The 23,840-nt window shown below is 43.3% G+C and overlaps 2 protein-coding genes across 2 annotated transcripts; both read right to left on the bottom strand.

Annotated features, from left to right (window-relative positions):
- Positions 1 to 10,510: 10,510 nt before the first annotated feature.
- On the bottom strand, positions 10,511 to 15,439 carry haus4 (HAUS augmin-like complex, subunit 4). Its single transcript, XM_083639641.1, has 9 exons — positions 15,248 to 15,439; positions 14,901 to 15,040; positions 14,667 to 14,798; positions 13,834 to 14,073; positions 13,116 to 13,212; positions 12,857 to 13,002; positions 12,474 to 12,604; positions 11,492 to 11,564; positions 10,511 to 10,860 (listed from the first exon to the last, which is right to left on the bottom strand). Exons 1-9 carry the CDS (start codon positions 15,315 to 15,317, stop codon positions 10,681 to 10,683), a joined length of 1,209 nt encoding a protein of 402 aa, XP_083495767.1. The 5' UTR covers positions 15,318 to 15,439; the 3' UTR covers positions 10,511 to 10,680.
- Positions 15,440 to 15,979: 540 nt separating this feature from the next.
- LOC310779836 (placenta-specific gene 8 protein-like) lies at positions 15,980 to 20,029 on the bottom strand. The gene is made up of 4 exons (XM_083640348.1): positions 19,968 to 20,029; positions 18,235 to 18,376; positions 17,327 to 17,514; positions 15,980 to 16,853 (listed from the first exon to the last, which is right to left on the bottom strand). The coding sequence occupies exons 2-4, from the start codon at positions 18,350 to 18,352 to the stop codon at positions 16,623 to 16,625; spliced, it is 537 nt and encodes a 178-aa protein (XP_083496474.1). The 5' UTR covers positions 18,353 to 18,376; positions 19,968 to 20,029; the 3' UTR covers positions 15,980 to 16,622.
- Positions 20,030 to 23,840: the final 3,811 nt, after the last annotated feature.

Below are 23,840 nucleotides of genomic sequence, written 5' to 3'. Positions count from 1 at the left end.
ACGTGAAATGACCATGACCTCTTAACACCACATTACGTGGTGGTGGCACGTAATGTGTTAGTGCCGGGACTATATCCAAAAACTGTAAACCGTATTGCGGGTATTCATGTAGTTTGTGGACCAGTGATGTCATTCATGCACAAATGACATCACTGGTCCACAACTTTTAACTCAAATCAACTCTCAATAATTGACACACTAAATGAATGACTGCAAAACTGTTTTTCGTTTTTGGATATGTGTGAGGTCATGCGCAAAATAAATCAGCATTGTTTTCCGGTGGTGAAGTTGTTTTACTTGCCTAAACCCAACCACCAACTTTTTTTCCACTTCAAGCACTGAGTAAGAGTGAGAGAAAAACGATGTAGAGATACTTGAAAATCTTACTCAAGTACAGTAATAAAGTATTCTTAATTTGTAACTTTCCATCTCTGCTGAGAGGAGGTACTAAAAGTTGTAGTTCAGCTGTTGCCTGTTTCCTGCTGCTCTCCCCTGCCATCTTCTGCCTTCCCTCCAAAACTATCACTGACAGTCTAGCCTACATTGCGCGCACACGCACACACACACACAGACAGACACACACACACACACACACACACACACACACACACACACACACACACACACACACACACACACACACACACACACACACACACACACACACACACACACACACACTCACTCACTCACTCTCTCTCTTCTGGATATTGACTCATATCCTCAGGTCTTTTTCGGGATGAGCTGTTAAATGTGCACTTTTGATAGCCCTCTCTGGAATATCTCCATATCCCAAGCACAAACCAATGAAGGGAATCTCTCTCTGTGCTCTCCAGCCTTGGCTTGTGAAGTAAGCTAAGAGATCTTTAGAACTTTGCACTGTGACCTGACTTCTTCAGATGTCCACAGACAGTCAGACACCCAGCATCAGTGTAGGAAATTAGCCAGGGACAAGGGCAAAAATGAAATCTCAGAATGTCCTTAAAACTGTGACTTATTCACCTTATGCAGCCCCGCCCACTTGACATTGTATCGCGACTTCCTGTTCAAAACGCCGGCTGTTTTACCTGCTCAAACTAGTCTCACACACCTGGTCAAACCTAGTTTAACTCACATTATGAGTCAGACTAGGTTTATGAGTCACAGGAAGTGTAAATACAATTGGAACCTCCGATTGTACTTACACTTCCTGGTAGGCTCTCAAGCCAGATGGTCTCTTCTGAATGAGGTGAATAAAGCGATAATTTTATTTTCATTCGATTAATTTAATTTCCATTTCCATCTCTAACACACACACACTCAGCACCAGTTACCAGAATAAGACGAAGAACACACTCACACAAACAATGCTGTTCACACTATGCTTTAGCAACTTCAGGGTTGCCACTGTTTTGTAATGATACTTTTCAAGGACTTTTCAAGCAATAAAGCCAAGAAAAAAGGAGGGGGGGGGATATTAAAACAAAAATGTATCCACACACACACAGCTGCGAGCACAACAGCCAATGACAGCTCAGTGATCAGCAAATCGCTGTATGCTTGTAGCTTATGTGGAGAGTGACAATGTAGATAGGAAAGAAGTGTATCAAACTTGGCCCAGCAGTACTGATGACGTATAAAAATGGCATCATACTGTAGGTGAACTTTGAGATGACGGAGTGCACGAGGGTAAAACTCAAAGATTCCACTAGGCTAAATCCAAGCACTGTGTGTATCCCTTTAAGACCACGAACCGCGTGATGCGGTTCGCGGTCTTAAAGGGATACACACACAAATGAGGGATATACACGCAAATGCTGCATCAGGTATCAATGGGTTAAATGTCCTACACTTCTCAGCAGCTCACACTATTTCTCACAGAGTCACACAGCATCACTGAAAGACCTAACTCATGCGTTACTTTCTTACTACTAAGTTAACAGACAGCAGGGCTGGGCGATATATCAATATTATATTGATATTGTGATATGGTATTGTCTTAGATTTTGGTGGATATCGTACTATGGTGATATGGGATAAGTGTTGTCTTTTCCTGGTTTTAAAGGCTGCATTACAGTAAAGTGATGTCATTTTCTGAACTCACCAGGCTGTTCTAGCTGTTCTATTATTTGCCTTTAGCCACTTAGTCATTATATCCACAACATTACCGATGATTATGTATCAAAAATCTCATTGTGTAAATATTGTGAAAGCACCAATAGTCAGGGAAGGAAACCCTGCCTTGTTTTAACAAAAGTGCTTGTGACATCTCACTTGTGGCTTTGACTTATTAGCCTTTAGCCCACTTTGTAGAAAATACAGAGATATTTTGTGTATCGGCATTCAGCCTAAAAATACTGAGATATCATTCTTGGTCCATATCGTCCAGCCCTAACTGAAAGTGACGTTGACTGTTTCACAGAGTCATACAGCATCACTGTAAAGCCCTAACTCATGTATTACTTTCTTATTACTAACAAGAGACCCTTCATCCTTCATGCACAAGCAGCAGCAACATCCACACAACACAACACAACACCACACCACACCACACCACACCACACCACACCACACCACACCACACCAGGCCCGGGTGAGGCTCCACGTCTGCTGAACGCATTACTCTTGGCTGAGGGTGGGCCACGCTGCACCCGGAGCAGCCGACGCGCTACTTCCTGCCATGTGCAACGAGCTGAACCACAGCAACGCCACAACTCACAGGCCAGCGACCGTCTAGCGCACAGAGGCTCCACTGCAAACACTGATCATGTTACAGAGAGAGAGAGAGAGAGAGAGAGAGAGAGAGAGAGGAGGGGGGGATGTTACAGAGAGAGAGAGAGAGAGAGAGAGGAGGGGGGAGAGAAAGTACAAGAGAGAGTTCTGCTTTTGAAACAGAAGCTGCAGAATCACAAGCAAGGTGGGCACACTGATTGAGAAAGAGAGAGAGAGAGACAGACAGACAGAGAGACAGACAGGCAGACAGAGTGAGAGACAGAGAGAGAGACAGACAGACAGGCAGGCAGACTGGCAGACAGAGTGAGAGACAGAGAGAGAGAGAGACAGACAGGCAGAGAGAGAGAGAGAGGCAGAGAGAGACAGACAGGCAGACAGAGAGAGAGACAGACAGACAGGCAGACAGACAGACAGAGAGAGACAGAGAGAGAGAGAGCGAGAGACAGACAGGCAGACAGAGAGAGAGACAGACAGGCTTACAGACAGAGAGAGAGACAGCGAGAGAGACAGACAGAGAGAGAGAGGCAGACAGACAGGCAGACACAGAGAGAGAGAGATGCTCAACCACTAAAAGGACATGGCCAAACTCTTGGGGCGTAGTCGTCTACTGCAAGCCTAGTTATGATGTCTATTTTCAAAAATGTTCAAGGCCTTGTTCACGAACTCACAAACTTTCAAGGATACAGGACATGTGGGATCCCGCACTTTCTCATCTCATTTAGGTTACAATCTCCCACTGCGCTGCACACTTTCTCCTCTCAGCTATCAACCTGGCTGGAGAACACGCAAACACCAATTGCTGAAGATAAACTCCCAGCATGCCTTGAGGGAGGGGACGAGGACCAATGATGCTGATGTGCATTTCCAGATGTCTGAGTCCCATCAGTTCAGCAGAGGTAAAGGACTCCAGACTCCAACATAACCATATGGGCTTTATCACGACACGCTGGCTAGGCGGCTTACACAGTACACAGTACACTACACACACAATGGATGAATGCACACAAAACACACACAATGAAATGCATGCAAGTCACACAGACACATGCATGGATGGCATGGCACACACACCCACACACACACACGACACACACACGCAGACATACCAGCAGCTCCACTGTCCCAACCCTGAACCCACTAAGTGCTCCAGTCTGTGTATCCTGGCAGAACAGACACTTTTAGTCAAGTCTCTGCTCGCTCCCATTAGCCTCATATTATTCCCCATATGTTCCCAAACTCATAATAACATATTAGCAAAGCTTCTGGTGTGCAGTTTTTCATATGAGTACCTTTCCTTACTGTATATCGGCCTGCAGCCACCCCACCACAGATAACCTGAGAACCGGTGACTAAACTAAACCCTTTGTTTATTTTACGAAAGTTATAATATAGGCTAACGCTAAAAGTGGTGCTACAATTAAAGGGCGAAAATGTAGCTCAGATTTTGATGAGACTTGTAGTGATGATGCATAACTGTTCTAGAAGAAGAAGAAGAAGAAGAAGAAGAAGAACTGGACAGACAAACCCGTCTTTATTTGTCACACAAACACACCCAACACACGCATGCGGCCAGTGGCTGGTGAAACACAGTCTCTGCATTTATCCCATCCAGGCTTGTCCTTCCTCCGGGGGGCAGGCCAGGAGCAGCGGGCAGCCTTCTTGTGTACAGTGCCCGGGGACCAACTTCAAATGTTGTCGTCCACGGGGAGAACATGCAAACTCCACACAGAAAGGTCCTTTTGACGAGATGGCCCACCTGGGCATGGGCACACGCCCTCAGCGTCCCATGCGGGGAATCGAACCCAGGACCTTCTAGCTGTGAGGCGACAGCACTACCACTGCGCCACCGTGCCCCCCCCCTTACTACACCATCACTGCGTGATTTGGATGAAACTTGAAGGGGTGATGTATCTTCTTGTTTCTGATTAGCTGAAGAAGCACCTGCTCTGCATCATTCACGGGAGAGGACATGTTTATTTGTCAGCTATGGGACTCGATGCACGTGAACTGAAGCTAGAGACAACGTCTGTGCTCTGCAAAGCCAGCTGTTGCACTTCCGCAAAATCCCAGTCAACTTTGTGCCTGGGAACACATCGGCTCGAGGCAGGCGGACTACAGCAGAGCCTGCCTGAGGCTTCATTGAACTGCAGGAATGGAAGTCCCCCTCTCCACCCTCTTTTCAGCTGTGGTTGGCGGACATGATCTCTGTTATGTGGATGGAGAGACTCAGGTTCCTGAGGACCAACTCACTTAACCCTTGTGTCCTCCTAGTCCATCTGATGGACTTTTCCTGCATTCGCGTATGGGCCGTTTCGACATTTTTTGAGTATATGGTCTTAAATTAAGGATAGGTATTTTTTGGGGGGTATTTGACAAAAATCAATCATAGTTATCATCTTTATACGATCCTAAGACCTATTTTCAAAAATACTCCTCAATTTACTCTTAGTCCATCTGATGGACCCATTGACTTCCATTGAAACCACTCTATTGGTACTCCCAGCAAATTTTCACAAAATTAATTTATTTCATTTATTTCAGCGGGCATCCTGGACCAAATACCTTGAACTTTGACCTTAATATCTAACCTTGGAGTTGGTAGAAATTTTGGGGGAGTTACATGGTCTCAAAGTCCATTGCATAGTTGTCCCATTGATTTCAATGTTAATTTTGCACAAAAAGAACTTTTTTTTTTTACTTCCAGCAAATTTTTCAAAAAATCATTATTTCCTTGATGTTACACATCTCACCTTGACTCAAGGGGTTAAAATTGTAGTTTCTACTGTGTTTGCCTATTTCCCCATATTCCCCCAGTTTTGGCATAGCAATCAATTCCATACAGTTTACATGAAATGTAAAAAAAAACTGATTCCTATGCCAAAGATGGGAAAATATTAGAAAACTGAATTTGACAGTCCACACTACTGATTTGAAGCCTTTAGACCAGGATAGATGCTGGACTAAAGCTCGTTTGTGTTTTTATGTGGAAAATGGCTGGTAGTCCAAAACATGCGCTTTTTGGATTTTTGGCTCAAAATATGAAAAAATACTATTTTTACAAAAAATCACAAAAAATACAAAAACCCACTGATGATGTCACAATGTCTGTGACATCATCAGTAATGTCATCAGTGACATATTATTGACAAAAAAATCATCTCATGACATCACTGATGATGTCATAGGCTAGTGATGTCATAGCTATTGTGACATCATGCCTGCGAATCTTTGATACTATGCATCTTGCAGTGGTGACTTTTGTAAAACACCCCAACCTGCCCATAATATCAGACCCAAAGCCAGTTTGTCTTTATGGAAATGGGGGGGGGGGGGGGGGGGGAAAAATCACTTTTTTTTTTATGTACTTTTTTTTTTTTTTTTTCCCGAATAGGTATGAAATGTTGGTATGAGGTATTAGGGAAGAAGTTACCAATGAATTATAAACAGTCAAAAATTTAAAAATTTAAATTAATATTTATAAATTAGTACAGTATTCTCGTTAAGGTCCATCAGATGGACCAAGAGTAAATTGAGGATTCCGCGGCATTAGGACACAAGGGTTAAGAGATTTCTAGATTGTTTGGGAGCCATTTCTGGCCTACCTTGATGAGGTTAGGAGGAGCGACGGGTGACTCGCTCGGCTGGTCTCTCCTATAGACCAAATCAGCGGGATGTTTACATTTACTTCCGGGTACCCCTGAGGTCCACACATTATAATGGCGGTGGACGGCACAAACTGACATGTTGAAGACAAAAACAGACAAAGAAGACAAAAATGGTTCGTCCGTGTTGTGTTGTTGTTTAATATCATTCATAACAACACTTTCACTAACGTTAGTGGAGACCAGACTAGCTAATTTACCTGTTGGACCAGACTAGAGTAGACTTGAAGCTAAATTAAATTGACCTGGCGTCAGTAGCTCTGTCTGTACCAGGCTCTTTCTCGCCGAGAAGAGCCTGGTGACGCGAGGTTACTCTGTCTGTAACGTAAAAAAACAGCGAGTTTGACAGACAAACAAACTTTATTAGCTAGCTAACACTACATAAAACAAACACAGAAGAAAGGCTAGATACGTCGGACAAGCATGTTTACCAACCGTTTAACCATTTAAATTGAAAGTAGTCGGCCGAAAACAACGAGAGGGTTTGACAGCATTTATATGACAACACGCACATTTAAACCTGCCGCCTTTCCCAAGTGGTACCCGGAAGTAAATTTGTTTACATGGTGACGTCACGGTGATTTGGTCTATAGACAGACCCCCTTGTGCAGGATCCCATGCATAACTTGTTTTTTTTTTACAAGCACCTTCACCATGCTGTAATATTGGAGTGTGTGTGTGTGTGTGTGTGTGTGTGTGTGTGTGTGTGTGTGTGTGTGTGTGTGTGTGTGTGTGTGTGTGTGTGCGCGCACACACACACGTTTTTCACGTTTGTTTGTTTTTGTGTGTTGGTGTTATAAAAAATTGAGAAAAGATCTCTAAGCCACATACTATCATTGTTGTTGTTGTATGTACCAATGCGGACTGTACTCTGCCTTGCAATAAAAATATTCTTAAAATTGAACAGACTAACAAAGAAGGGACAAGCAGTGGGCAAGCAGAGCGAGCAGGGGGGAGGTGGAAAGACAGAAAAACTGCACACATCACACACACACAGGAAGCAGAAGACAAGACTGAAAACACACACACACACACACACACACACACACACACACACACACACAGAGGAAGCATGGTCACAGCATGCCTGAGGGAATCCCCATGTGAGAGGAACGCAGGCCATGCGACCTCCACAAAACAGCGCTTGTTTGTTCACAAGTCAACCATTACTCCACCACTCAAAAACAAAAATATACACACACACTCCAAGCTGTGTGTTACATGAATCAGGAGCTTTAAACTTATCACAAGATTGTTACGGTGGAGTCCTCTTTGCGTCACACACTCTTGAAGATGATCATCATAAGACTATAAGGCCAGTCTATGTTGGGAACAAGAGTTCATCTCTGAAACTCTGAAGAAGCCACAACCAGCTCCTCTGGGAAATGTGTAGCGTTTCAGCTGTGTCATCACATTATGAGGAAGTGGATGGGTGAGCAGATGATCTTACATATAACAAAGAGAAGTGACAACAGTAGATATCAGAAGGCAAGAGTCAATCTGCACTGACACACACATCACAATTATTTCTCTCTCACACACACACACACACACACACACACACACACAGACACAGCAGAAAGAGAGGGGGAGAGAGAGAGAGAGAGAAATGCTTTATCAGCGTGATCATAAATGCTATTATTCATCTCAAGCCACTGAGCCTAATCCCGCATTATTACAGGCTTTCCAGCCAATATCAGCCAAAAGCATAATATCAGCCAAAAGCATGCCATTCCTAACAAAGAAGGGGGAAAGTCTGCAACACACACACATCTTCTGGTTTGCACACCAGGCATTATCAATACTCATCAATTTATCAATACTCATCCATTTTGAAGACATGCATGAACTGCCATCCTCCATTTAATATACAGTCCATGTGCCATCCATTGCAGGATATGGCCATTTCCAGAGAGAGGGAGAGAGATTGAGAGAGAGAGAGAGAGAGGAGAGAGAGAGGGGGAGAGAGAGAGAGAGAGAGAGAGAGAGAAGCTCCAGCAGCAAGGCAAGGACAGAGAGAGAGAGAGAGAGAGAGAGAGAGAGAGAGAGAGAGAGAGAGAGAGAGAGAGAGAGAGAGAGAGAGAGAGAGAGAGAAGCTCCAGCAAGGCAAGGACAGGGAAGCCATGCTGCAGCTGTCCAGCTGGCACAGCTCCTCACTCTCTCCAGCACACAAAAGGAGCCGCAGTCAGAGCAGAAGACTGGAAACCCATGTGTCCATGAGGACAATGTCACACTATCTCATGCTGGCAATTTCGAAAACGAGGCCACCATAAGCGCTGTATGAATTTGTCGGGGTAACATTGATTTTGCATTCGTGCAGTCAGTGTTGTTGGAGACGTTTGAAGCTTGACACTATTATTAGTGGGACAAGCACCCCCTCAATGAAACCTGGGGGAAAAAAATAACATGCAGATACAGCAAAGTGAACGTTAGCCATTTAGAAAATGAGGATATAGCAAAGCTCTCCACAAAGAAAGGTTAGCAGCAGGCTAGCCAGTGACACCATTCAGGCTTCCCGTTACTCGTACTCACCACAATCACCGAGGTCCTCACAGCCTCCGAGACGCTCTGTCTGAGCTCCGCGGCCGTCCCGGGTTTGCTCAGCCGCTTGGTGAATTTCCGCACCTCGGACATGGTTCCCTTCTCGGTTCAATCCACCCCGGTCAGTGTCTTTTTCCCGTCGGCGTGGAACAGGAGCAGCGGTGTGACAGACAGCCAGATGCGGGCTGGGTGCTTGTCGTGAAGACCAGCCGGGCAGTCCAGCGGTTTGCGTAGCGCGAGGCGGGGGCGCGCGCGAGCTGCTGCTGATGAGAGGCTGCTGGGGAAGATCCAGCAGGCGGAGCAAGACGTCTCACTCCCGCCTATTTCCGTCTTCGGCTTTTTAACATAGCTTTTTAAGTATTGTACTATATCAATGGTACAAACACGGCTCTGGTACAAACCATATTACGTACAAACCAGAGCGTACAAACTACACCGAAGAGCGTCTAGTATAATAGCCCAGTCATTAGAAAACCCGGCCCACTGTACTGAGATCTGTCAGTGTCACCGACTCAGTGGACATGCCTTGCCCTTTTTCATACAATTACCTTGTTTCAGAATAAAATAAATAAATGAATGAAAACTTAATTTGAATGACACTACAACTTATTTAGGTTACTGTTAACTATAGTAATTATAGCAAGTAAGCAAGGCTTTGAAAAATGTGGCTAATCAGATTCCTTTGCTCCCCTCTTCAGCTAGTCTGCTGTCTCCCCCTTCTGGTGATGGATGGTAGCAGCATCAACAAAGAATAACTCCCCAACCTCACCTCCCAAATTTCTATTCTTGTACCAAATATATGCATTCAAGCAATTTCAATGACCTTAATAGTCCTTAATCCTGTTTTTTTTTAGAATCGTCCATGCATATAAAATAATCTAGTTTAAGGTGACTGCAGCTCACACCAAGATGAGGGTGCAAAAACATTAAAAGCACTTTCACCAAAGACAGCGCAGGTTCGAGGAATGACATACATAATTTGTCTGCGAGACCAAAGGTTGCAGCTACTGCTTTAGGAGTCAGTAAGGAAGACGAATAAGGCAATTCATCTAACATGGCCTTATAAAGAAAATGTACCAGTGTTCCATTCTGTGATTGTATAAGGAAGACAGACCAACTTTCTCACACAAACTGCAATGATGCGTGTGGAAACCCGACTCAAGAGACAAATCTTAATGCAGCATGGTACACTGAATCTAACATTTTCAAGGAAGATTAATTTGCATGCATTATAAAATATCACCATGATAGATACAATTTAACTTCCATTGGGCTCATTTCATCAATAGCCATAAAGCAGATACACATAGGCCCAATGGAACTTAAATCTTCTCTATCACACCATAAGGCCTTGGCTAATCCAAGGACCGGTGGGAACCCTGGATATACGTTTACATCCATGTGTATACTGTATTCGTTTGTAATACGAGTGTAGTATACTGCATTGTTAGAATGACTATTGTACTACCTTGGTTTCAAGACTACTGTACTGTCTATTCTACATTAGGTCATCTCATTGCAGAAGAACTGGTGGAAGCCAGGAGCAATGCTATTACCATAATGATGCACTAAACACTTCTGACTTGTGCCCAAAAGCTACATTTATTGATAAGTGAATGAAACAACAGAACTGCAACTGCAGGTCAAATATACACAGTCCTCAAGTAGCCAGTGCCCAAGATACACCATGTTTCCCCCAAGATACACCATGTGTCTGTGTGAAAGAGAGCGGTTAGCTCTCTTGACCCCGCATCAGCGTTTTCCTTCACTTGTTGGTGTGCTGCAATTCCTTCACAGCCCACTTCTTCACGTCAATCTCCCGCCGTAGCTTGCAGTATTCCTCGGCCAGGGCCTCAAACTCTTTGCCCAGGATCTTAAATGAGGCCAGTTTTAACTCCACACGCTGCTTCTCCGACCGACAGGCCTTCAGCTCAGACTCCAGCTCCTCCCTGCGATGGAGGGGGCAACATCAGGGTGAAGCTACAAATATGTTTAGAAGATGCCTATCCTCTCTCTCAAGTACACCGATATCTAGGAAAAAAGTTGACCAGAATCTCATGATGGAAATATCTGTGTACTTGAGAGGTCCACTGGCAGAATCAATAATGCAAATGTGGATACACTTACTAACTGGTAAAAGGCTATCGAGGTGACCCAAAGAAGTAAACAAATCCTTTCTTTAGCTTCATTCTCACATAGTACTTATCGTCCAGTATTACAGGCCTTGTTTGCATGTTTGTATATCTGTATACTTGTATGTTATGCTGTGTTGTGGTAATTGTGTTGTCTATGTATGTATGTATGTAGTGTGTGTGTGTATATATATATATATATATATATATATATATATATATATATATATATATATATATATATATATATATATATTTGAATATCTATATTTATTATGTATTTGTATTTGTTTGCAGTATCCCCATGTGCCTATGCATTGTACACATTCTTCTGAATTTAATTAATAAATAATTGATCACCAAAACAGCTAAGAAGATGCATATCTGTTTGCATGCAATTACTTGGCAAGAATGAGTCAGAAAAGGACAAAGTCCAGAAGCCACTCGCCTTATTTTTCTATGAGCAGATATTGTGTCGGCTGTGTACGTGTCGAGCTCAATCTCCACAACCTCAACCCTTTGAGAAAGAAAGAAGAGATGTGAGAAACAGAAATGTCGATATGGAAAGCATTATATTGTTTAACATTCAAACCATAGCATTTGTGTTCTCAATTAAGCGTTGGCAACAGGGTTCCTTTTCATATTCCATGCTTTTTCCAAACCTTATTTTTTATTTTATTTTATGCGACGCGTTTAGTTGAGATTCAGTAAGATTTCTATCAGCTTCCATTATTATCCCATCTTGCCCCTACTATCTCTGCCACATCATCCACAATTTCCAAACTTTTTTAGACCTGCAAATTATTTAGTCATACATTTCCAAACCTGTGTTTGAACCATGTGGAGGGAGCAATCACTTACTGTAGTGTCACATCTCTTTCAAGTAGATGTAAAAAAAAAAAAAGGCCTGAAAAGTATTGTAATAGTGCACACTGAATTTGTGCGTTACTCGCAATCTAGACGTGACTCAACCACGTTTTTAGTCGTCCGTATCTCGGAACAGAAAAGTTCCCATCTTAATCAATGCAGCGGTCTACACCGGCCGTGCAGAGGTGCTCGTTCAAGCTCTGACCCACGTGTGTCACTGTGACCTGCAGGATCTTTTTATGCTTCAAGTCTATATTCGGAGGAGAGTTTGTGCATTTTGAGGCTTTGTTCCGTCTTCACGCTTTTGAATTTGCGGCTAAAACATAACTAAAACGGAACTAGTGACGACACAAACGCAGGACTCACCCGTGCTGCTTACGTGAGGAGTCCAGTGTAGATTTGGCTTTAGACCCTGTGCTCTTTACCATTTTGTTGCTTGTAATTGTCTTGAATTTGAGTTGCACCCCTTGCAAGTCTCTCTGGATAAGAGCGTCAGCTAAAGGCCTAAAATGCCAAATGTATTTAGAAACATGCGGGCGGATCATTGAAAAGTCCTTACCTGATCTTCTGCAAGAATAATCCGCATTTGCCTTCCAAGTAGTCCAACTTCTTCCCGTCCAAATCCGTCTGGATCCTCAGCCTGTGGTCTACAATGAGAGACTGGAGAAGCTGGATGCACTTAGTCAGCTCCTGGACAAGGAACAGCAACCCAGTATGAAAGAATGGCATAAAAAGGAGGGGGGGATAAAATGTAAAATATTTGTAGAAACTCAACAGAACCCACTTGTGACACATTTGTACTACAGCTTTAGGTTAGGAAAGATTTTTGTGTAGTGTTTTTTCCTTGCCACTGGCACTGACTGAACTCATTCATAAAAACCACAGAACACTCATTATTGCTACCTTGTGGCAAAACACAATATGATCGTAAAGAGCACTTACAGAGAGGTACAACTGCATCTGTCTTTGCAGGAGAATGCCGTTTTCCCGGCAAATCTCCTTCAGGCTCTCCGCTTTTTTCTTCTCGTTGTCCAGCTGGCCAGACAGATGAGACAACTTGACGTTCTTCAGACCCTCACTCTCACTCTCTAGTAGGGATTTTAAAGAAACATATACTGGTCATTTCCATGCAGTATTATGTTCTGAAAGTAAACAACAACAAAATATGGTAGGCTTTATCGGTAGCCACAGGTAAACCTACCACAATCAGGTTGATGGTAGGACAGAAGGCTGAAACACTTTTCCTTGAGATGTTTCTCCAGCTCTCTTGGCAAACTCTGTTTCATTCTTTGCACATCCTGGCAAAGATAAATACAGCATTAAAGTAGATTTCTCATATAAATACATTTTACTACCCTTCGTCAATCACCGATGGATATAAAACAATACTGAATCATGTTATACATTCGGCTTTCTAAACATCTCTTTCTTTCCTAAAAATGTGTTTCCATTGACACTGTCTCCACCTTGTTTTCATGGCAGGCAGGACAGACAATAACATCATTTCTGATGGGCCGTCTTCCCATCAGTGGCTTTTCAAGTGGTAAAGGCAGGGAAGAAAATAACAATATCAAATTCTGTGGGCTGTCTTCCCATTTCACAAGATTATAAATACTGTCAGTAGCCTACCTAGTTGCCTCATTATGAACAGTAATCACACTCGATTTTGTCATCTCAAGCATCCATTTGCTCGACTACACGTTAAGTCTCATTGTCAGTTATTAAGCATATAATGATTTCCCACAATTTCATGGTGAGGTGGCAAAAAACAAAACAGAAAAAAGACAGTCGGTGAAACACTTTTTTTTTGGATGTACACATTTTCATATCAATTATCCTATGCCACAATAAAAAGAAAAAATGATGATCTGGTGTTGTCGCTTAAAGTGTGCAGGTGAAAGTGTTGTTCTATGACCCACCTTCTCTGAGGGCATGAGCGCTGTGACGTCTTGGGGGGTCAGGCCCAGTACAGAGGGCTGCTCTTGGGGGGTCAGGCCCAGTACAGAGGGCTGCTCTTGGGGGGTCAGGCCCAGTACAGGGGGCTGCTCTTGGGGGGTCAGGCCCAGTACAGGGGGCTGGTCTTGGCTGGTGTTGGCACTGGGATCCAGCTGTCTGACACACTGAGCCACCAGCAGGCACTGCTCCATGGTATCGTAAAACTACACAAGACACAACCACAAGCCGGTGACACGCTGAGGCAGGCTTTGTTGTATAACTGTCAAACTATTCTTGTCATCTCTTTTGACGGTGTCAATAGATCCTTTCCACAGCAGCCATTTTGTGTCAGGGTATAGTATACACAGGTGTAACGAATAACATGAATGATGGTTTCCAACTTCCAGTCCATTCCATTTAGGTGTTCCAGTGCCAGGGCCCTCATTAATGTAAATGGTTACTTACCCTGCTTTGAGTCACAAAATGCCTGCTGTGAAAAGGTTTTATAGAACGTTTCAACTTAACATAAACATTCTAAACTGGCCCTAGCCTTACTCCCTGTTGCTGACCAGGGACCCTAAACAGAAGGGTCATCACTCGCGTCACACCGTTCAAATTTTGCATTAGGGCCAGTTCTATTGAAGTGAATGGGGCAAGCAGGGTAAGTCCCACTATCAACCATCATATCTGTGTAGTTTAACCTTTGATTGAAAAATGAAATAAACTCGAGTCCAAACTGTTCCCTGGCAACAGAATTCTGGCGAAACTGTCTATACAGATTCAGGTAATGCTGAGGGTGTATTATTGTGAAGCATACCATGTCCTGGTCAGGGGGCACGGTGGCTTGGTGCTTCTTGACGCAGTGATTCTCGATCATCTCCTGCAGCCCACTGTGGAGGCTCTCTGATTGCAGCCAGCGACGCCTCTGGTTCTGCAGCTGCTGCTCAGCCTGGGGATAAGCAGCAATACTGTCATCTTACCTACGAAAGCTAATGCATAGTTAGCTACACATGCGTGCCAGAGACATATGTAGGAAGAGATGTGTGCTGACCTTCTCCAGCTGTGTTTTCAGAGGGACAGTGAGTCCAGTGTTGTCCACATGCTGCGACAGGCTGGCCAGCAGCTTACAGAACTGCGGGTTCTGGATCAGGTCTTCCTCTGCCAGGTCACACAGGGGGAAGGAGGCCAGGACTGGATGGGAGGGAGCATGGTAGAGAATGGCAAACTTGTTCAATGACGGCATAACTTAGCTTAGCTAGATAATACATTTTCAGGATATTCAAAACAGTACAATACTCTGACTTTAGCCCAGCATGTTTTCACTAACCTAGGAAAAATTACCACAACTAGAGATATAGCGTTAGCTCGCTAGTTAAACTTTATTTTATCCCAACTTACTCTGTTGATGCAAGTTGTCTTCTTTGCCAAGCGATGATGCACTCCCACCTTCAGGAACTACTATAGACATTTTCAGCTAAACTGCGTTACTTTCTCACTCAGAATATGTGGATTGCTGTCTAAAATGTGAAACATGTGAAATGGATAAACAACCTTTTTCACGAACGGTCTCTAATAATGGTTTTCTGTACTTCCTGGATCAAGTCGCGCGCCTCTGCAGCCACCAGCCAGCGCGAGTTCTTATTGGCTAACTGATTCATCATGTGACCAAAATGACAAAACTAGCAACTCTCTCCCCCCCCTCCATCTCCCTCTCTCTCTCCACACACACACACACACACACACACACACACACACACACACACACACACACACACACACACACACACACACACACACACACACACACACACACACACACGCACACACACGCACGCGCGCGCACGCACGCACGCACGCACGCACACGCGTGTCCGAGGTTGGTGAGGTACGGTATAATTCTTTGTTGAGGCTGCTATCATCTATCATCACCAGCAGGGGGAGACAGCAGATGACATTATAGACTAGAGGAGGGTTCGTGTGTAGATTGTAATGTTAAAAATGTAGTTCTAGTTATGCATATATTTTCCAAAGGTTTTTGTATTTGTACTTGAAATCCTATAGAGATCTAAATTTTCCAGTGAACAGATAAATTGTAGTTCTAATAAGAGGACAACACATGTGATTCAAATGGACTGTTTTAATTAAAATTGCTTTTATTCAAAAACGAGGTCATTCAGTGAAAAAAGGGCAAAGACAACACCAAAAGAGATGTTTCTGCCTTATTCTGTTCAATATAAAACCACTTACATTTGAATTCACATACTTTTAAGCTGGCGTAAACATAATTGTTTTTAAATGTTCAAGTGTCCAACAAACACATTCATACATTCTTTTTACGGTCTATGATTCAAACAAGTCCCCCCCTTTTTGTACCAAAGCCCTTATAGAGTACCGCAGGGATGAGTCCGAAAGACCTGTTAGCATTTCCGGTTCCTACGTGTAAAAAACACACGCACTTTTACTCTTCGAAAATCCTAAAAGTGGTCCTCATTTGTGAGGAGTATCTTGCTGAACACAAAGTTTGCAGTTTCATAAACTTTTGTTAACCACGGACCTTATTTCATGCATTTAACTGAAATTCCCATACAAAAATCCCATTGACTTTTACACATATAGGAACCAGGAAGTGCAGGGACTTCCTGCAGTACTAGAGGCGGGAGTAACACGTTTTCACTAAAGTTTGACACTCACATGAGCTGAATAGATTGCATAGTAACACATGACATGCAGAGGCTTAGACAATAAACTGGTGAGATTTGGGGAGTGTGAGAGGTCACATGATCCTGGAGGTCAGGAGACCCTGAGTGACAGCTGAGGACATCATGGCCTGGGAGGTGATGACCCCTGGCTGGGCGGTCACTATGATGGGTTGGGCAGCCATCATAGTGGGCTGTGCGCTGATGACAGTGAGGGTCTGGCTGCGTCTCTTGATCTCCCTGGCCATCTGGCACCAGGAGCACATGTTGCAGAAGGTGGCGTATACACAGTCACCTGCCATGTCCCCCTGAGAAAAGAGTCATCGAGAAATAGCATAACAGCATTGTAAGAGAGAGAAAAAGAGTAGGATAATATGAGCCTATGTTGCTTATTCCTAGGAACCGTAAGATTTTGATAAATAGGTCTAATAGAAAATGAAAGAATGCAAGTGGCTCTAAATTCATCTGGATTCTGCAAAGCTTTAGTTTATTTATTTTCAGTTTTGGTCCAAGTGAAATGGTTTATGGTCTCACCTGATTCTATAGCTGAATTGGTTTGACCAAGTAAAACAATTTTTATAAACATTTTACAAAATGTCCATGGAAAAAAATAATCTTGGATGAAATCCCTTGATTCGTATGCCTAAACCGGGAGAGGGTGTGGCTTTAGCTCCCTATGTGGTATAGTTTTTTTAATTGGACAAACTATAAATTAATGCCACTACATCATTGCTTTACAGGTCAAAAAGACTTCCAAAATTCTTCCTTTCTCTAAACGCACCTGGATGCCATAGCGGCTACGCACAGCAACCCTCATGGCCATGGACACAGGCGGCGTTCCTGGGATTGTTAGGCAGACCATCTGGATAATGGCACACGGCACGTCCAGCAGGGGGAGACAGAAGCACTCTCCAAACTCTGAGGTGGTGCTGCAGGCGAAGCAAGGGAAGCACCAGCAGGCAAAGCAGCCTGATGAGGCGGAAAGTGGAACAGGGATAGAGATGAGTTAGCACTGATAAAGGGCTTGATCTCACGATACAGTAAGAAGGATTCTTTTGTTTTGACCAACACATATTATAGGCTATGTGGTATACTGTAGGTAGGCTACTACAATATGGCAAATTGATAGTAGTCAGTCAGTAGTATATCAGAAAACTGTAAACAGCTTTGCAGGCCTTCATCTAGTTTGACAGTTATTGAGAGGTGATTTGAGTTAAGTTGTGGAGCAGTTATGTCATTTGTGCATGAATGACATCACTGGTTCACAGCTTAACTCAACTTAACTGTCAATAACTGTCAAACTAAATGCAGGTCTGCAAAACTGTTTTCGGATATACTACTGAGTTTGTAATGATACAAAGCTGGTTGAAAATCGGCAAAGTGGCCCTTTAACAATTCCTCAATTTGCTGGGGACTCCCTGGAACTCTCTCAAGGACCCCTGGTGGTCCCCCGGACCCCATATTGAGAACCACTGTCTTAGAAAATCCATTGTCCCTTTCCTAGTGTAGAATCAATCAACAGCTGATACAAAAGCTTGACATGGGTAAAAAATAAAGTCATAGCCCAATGAGTTTTAAAATCCAGTCCGCACAGAGATCTCACTTTGAGAGAATTTGCATGTGCCAGTGCAAGGCAAACAGTAGTCGTGCAGTGACAACAAATGAGGATCCGCAGAGAAGGACACTTACAGACTTGTAAGTCGTCAAAGCAGCCACAGATGCTGGTGCTCCACTGGTTAGAATGGACTGCAATCAGAGCTGGAGCCTGAGGAGTCTGCTGGCTGTTGATGATTATGTTTGTTGCCATGGTGATCTCTCAAATAAGGAAGGCCTGAAATGTGTGTGTGTGTGTGTGTGTGGGGGGGGGGGGGGGGGGGTTTGGGGGGGGGAGAACAATGATTTAATTATTTATTTTTCTCATGGGATTCTTCATACTTTCGCTGCACTTCTCAAAGTTGACCTCAAGCCCAAATAACTGAACAAAGCTGCCGGCACGCTCGCTCGTACAATGCTTTTTCCTTCCTTCAATTGTGCTGTAACATGATATGGCTCATTTTAATCTCCATTACACTGTTCACACCATTCACTCACACGGCTACTGTTCTGTCCTCGCTAAGTGTTGTCCCCATGAACGTATACTCAGCTATACAGACAGCTAAACACTCTCCCAATCAAGCTCCAAGGAACAGACCGATGTGTTGAATTTGGCAGTTTAATCAGAAGTAAGTGTAAAACTGTGAACAAAAGAACAGGGGTATACAAATGAAAATATTGCATCACTATGCAATATCACACAAAGCTTGGCTTAAGTGCTAGATGACATTTTGCAACACCACATTACAAAAAACATAAGTTTTGTTACAGCATATGGTAAATACAGTGTAAGTCTGTAAATCTATGACCATTTCTTTAAATGTCACTTATCAAACCATCTAATTTGACTGTAAAACAAACAATAAACTCCACAATTGCTGATGTAGACAAAGCTCGGGGACTTCTACAGAGGCACCATTGAAAGCCTGCTGACAGGCGGCTTCACCGCCTGGTACGGGAACTGTACCACCATGGACCGCAGAGCGCTACGGAGGGTGAGGCGCGCGGCCCAGCACGTAACAGGAGGTGAACTGCCAGAACTGCACGAACTGTACAACCAGCGGTGCCTCAGGAGGTCCCTGAAGATCATCAAAGACACAAACCATCCCCACAACAGCCTGTTCTCCCTGCTACCCTCAGGGAGGAGATACAGGGTTCCAAAAACACGCACAAATCGCTTGAGGAACAGTTTCTTCCCGCAGGCCACGAGACTCCTAAATATGCACAAATAGTGCAGTAGTCGTACCGTACCGTACTGCAGCTGCTACTATTACGGATGCCTAATGTTTAATTGTAAATTTAAGTGTATGTTTAATAAGGTGCCTAACGTTTAATTGTAAATTTAAGTGTATGTTTAATAAGGTACATGCTATTTGCACATGTATGTATAAAACGTCGAATTTGGAATGTCTGAACACGTCTAACGTATGCACATGACATGTGCACCTATGTGCAATGAATATGCCACTGTCGTATAAGCCACCGACTTGTCTTATTGCTTATAGATGCCTATTTCTTATTGCCTTATTGCTGTCTTATTGCCTATTTCTGCCTATTTCTTATTGCCTATTACTTATTGCTTGTTGCCTATTTGTACTATGTCGTAAACGGAGTACACTGCACAAGAATTTCACACGTGGTACTTGTACCATGGAGTGACAATAAAAATCTTGAATCTTGAATCTTGAGCACGGTTAGCTAAAACCCCATTCACAACCATTGCTAACTTAGACAAAGCATTATTAACTAAACATGCAAAATACCATATATTCTCAAACAAATAATCATGCATCTACGTCACTTTTATGTTAATAAGCAATGCTACTTACAGATGATGCCATGTATAAGCTACGAAGAAGAGGATGGCATTATGTGTTGTAGCCAGTTAAGTTTCTGTTTCCGGAGAAACACTTAGAGGCGAGCTTAAGAAGTTAAGAGAAACTACCCAAAACAACCAGCAGAGGGTGACAAAAGGCATGCAAAACAGATCTGGGTCCAGCACAGCTACCGTGTATTATCATTGGATGACAGCTGTTTACTCTTAATCAAAATACTTTTTTTCCAGGAATTCCCCCACGTGAACCTGAAATTACGGTTAATGTAAATCTTCTTAACCCTTATAATTTCAGGGACAACTGTTGAAACAATCTTTTACCTTCCTCCACTGCAGGGGCGGTTTTAGCATCAGACCTTTGGGTGGGCTCTGCCCACCCAAAGGTCATGGACCGCTGAACCCCTAGGGGGGTCCGGGGGCATGCCCCCCCGGAAGAAAATTTTGTACAGTTTCAAGTAAAAATGGATCAAGCTGGTGCACTTTGAGATCAAAATGAAGAGACTAGATCTATGAAGAACTACACACATCAATATCTTCTTTACCGTTCTGTGGTTTTACAGCAATGAAAAAATAATTGTTTCCCTATATATACTATATATATTCTGCATACAGGTTACTTATGGTAGAATTATGCTTGCATACATAATACCAAAATCACTTCAGGGGAGTTTCAAGTAAAGTAACATTTTGCTTTGTAGGCAAAACAAAAGTAAAATTAAATCAAAAGGGAACTTCCTAACTTATTGGCTGGAATAAAATTCCGACAAGATAATAATATACTGTAAGCACTAAAGCAGGAGTTTGCAGTCAACTAGTTGAAATTAATATGTGGCAGTATTTGTGGGGGTCAAAATCTATATAGGGTGTACCACCACAAATAGATCAGTGTATGGGAAACACTGACTATTAAATTGTGTGACTAGAAAGACACCAATAAATCTGAGAAAATTTACTTTAATTTTGAACAACAGCACTACAACGGTGGCATTACAAATGGTATTATGAAATTATTGTGGGGGAAAACAAGAATGCCACTTTTTTTCATGAACTTTAACTCTATTGAGTGCCAAGGACGAGTATAGTCGTCAATTCGAATAGTAACGTAGAGTGCCAAAGACGACTAAAGTCGTCAATTGCGTTTTTTGACGGTGGGACGTGGATCAAAGCCTCGTGCATCTACTGTAAAAATATTGTAGCTATTGAAGGTGTATAACCTATTTTATGGACCCATTAGGTGGCGACAGTGCTCTCCAGATTAGAGAAAGTTGAGGAAAAAAAGCAGAAAAAGCCCCGTGATGAAAGAGAAACCGATGCATGAGCCAGAGCGGCACAGATTGCTCTGGCTGCCTGGAGCCAACGTTAGCTGCGAACAGCAGTCAATCCGCTCCCACAAATGAGCCCCTCTGTCTCTGCTGCATAGTTTCTCCACACGATTAGCCGCCAGAAAATAAAACCAAAGCCAAACCATTCTCATGAGAATGGTTTGGCTTTTCAGTGTCGCGCTGGGAGCCGGCGCACAAGGCTGAGCGCTCCGAAAATAGACTGGGTGCAGCGCACTTTGAAACGCGCAGCAGAAAGCCTATAATCGGACGCAGCTTCATCCCAGCTCACAACCGAAACCCCAGAAACGCAGACGAACGCGAGCCCGATCCAGACTCCCCCGATGAGCGGCCGCCATCCGAACGTGGATCCGTAAGGCAGCAGAGCCTGCCATAGCAGGCAGCAGAGACTCGCCTGACACACGCAGCAGCCAGCAGAGCGAGCAGAGCCACCAGAGACACTCCCACAGAGGAGGAGTTTGGAGTTGAGGGGTGTGTGGGTGCTGTTCAGATGTTTCAGGTCAGAAAATATTAGCTCCAGAGTCAGTGAATGTGCTTGAAATGCTTCATTTCACAAAAGGCTGAATATCTCAGCTTCTAATTTGAAACGCCTGTTTTTGCTGAAAACAACCTATCTTCTCTGGCTCATAACTAAAGAACGGAAAATGGTATCAATAAACTTTTTTTTGCTGATGATACAATAGAGTCTCCTCGTTCTTTGTGCGTGTTCAGTGTTTACATAGTAATATCACACAATATTCTGTGGGCCTCGAGAAATCACTGAAAACGCTCTGAAACTCTGGCACTGGGAGCGTCCGTTCTCCAAAAGTGGCTGGCACTCAATGAGTTAAGCAGAAAATTAAAAAATAGTTTTAAAGCAACAATAAATAATAAATAAAGATAATTTTAACAGAAACTGCTACTAATGACCACCATGGATTTGGAGAGGGAAAAAAAAAAAAAAAAAAAATTTTTTTTTTTTTTTTGGGTGGGCTGAGAGTATTTTTGGGTGGGCTAAAGCCCACCCAAAAAAGGCCTAGAACCACCTCCAAAGTCATGTGACCAGAGACAGGTATAAGCTGTATTCTTTTCATGAAACTCTTTATGTGGCTGTTTTCTGCCTTCCACTAACAAACACATGTGTATAGTGTGTGTGTGTGTGTGTGTGTGTGTGTGTGTGTGTGTGTGTGTGTGTGTGTGTGTGTGTGTGTGTGTCTGCCTGCCTGCCTGCCTGCCTGCCTGCCTGCCTGCCTGCCTGTCTTTCCTCCTAGACCCAATGCAGTTTGTCTGTGTTTCTATACCTGGCTGTGAGTCACCCTTGCTCCTGTGGGGGTATAGCATGATGTCATTGCCCATGTTCTTGTCACTATTTTCACAGTACCTATTACATGCTCAGCTGATCTAGTGGGGGATCCCACTGTGACTCAGAGTCAAGCCCATCAGGGGCGTACATAGACCTGGGATAGAGGGGCCCCCTGGAGAGAGCAGGCTCTCCAACAACGTATTGGGCAGAATATGAGCCCTTGCAAATGACTCAAATGACCACCCCAGAAATATGCCTGTGTTCAAATAAGAACACACATTACATTTAAAGTGGTGCCCTCGAAAGACAAAGCCATCTCTGTCATGGGTTTCTTTTCTTTTTTAAATAGTCGGTAGCAATCTATAACAAAATGATAATGCTTATTCAACATAAAATCAACATTCATCAGTATTACACATATTAAAGTCAGCAGTCATTTCAGAACCACAGTGAAATAGATAGCTCCTCTGCTCTCAGGTGCTGATGATGCTCGTTTTCATGTTTAAATACTTTGACTGTCTGTTACCGGGTGTCAGAGCACTGTCCATGGTTCTGATGGCTTGCTGTATTCCCCGGCCCATACAATAGCCTACGTAAGTAACTAATTCAACTGTAAAATCCAATACATGTTTGTAAAAAAATATATATAAATAAACTGGAATGAAACTCAAAACTACTTCCTGGTATTTTAAGGATCAACAGCAGATGGAAAGCACTTCATGGGGCTAAAAGTTTTACCAAAGATTGTTACCACAACCGGTTTGAAAATCATATTAGCAGAGAAAATCCTGCACAAGCTAGCAATCTATTGACCTACACCAGGATTTAAGGTATTTGATATACAGTATATGGTAGGCTATACTGACCTGAGAGTCTCCAGTCTGCAGTGTGGACTCAGTCCAGCTGAGAACAGCATCACGCAGGTTGTTGTTACTCAGGTCGAGCTGGAGCTGAGAACTGAGGCCAGCGCGTCACAGCTTCCGTTTCACAGAAGAGTCATTTGTGATCAAGACAATGTTTCTATTTTCTCACATCTAAAAAGAGCTAGTTTATTAAAGTATATCGATGACTGTATCCACCTACAGAGCTACATTCAAGGCCTTGGCCAATGGCAATATCGACAAGTGTTTTTGTTTGAACAAAATGTTTGGCGACATCTTCAGCAGTTGTGTCATGATTCACTGAGCATGACAAACAAACAAACAAACAAACAAACAAACAAACAAAAGTCCAGACAAGAGTAGAG

The sequence above is a fragment of the Poromitra crassiceps genome (genome assembly GCF_964638095.1).
Source record: "Poromitra crassiceps genome assembly, chromosome: 7".
Classification (NCBI taxonomy): Eukaryota; Metazoa; Chordata; class Actinopteri; order Beryciformes; family Melamphaidae; genus Poromitra; species Poromitra crassiceps.
This window is presented reverse-complemented; position numbering and strand designations above follow the sequence as displayed.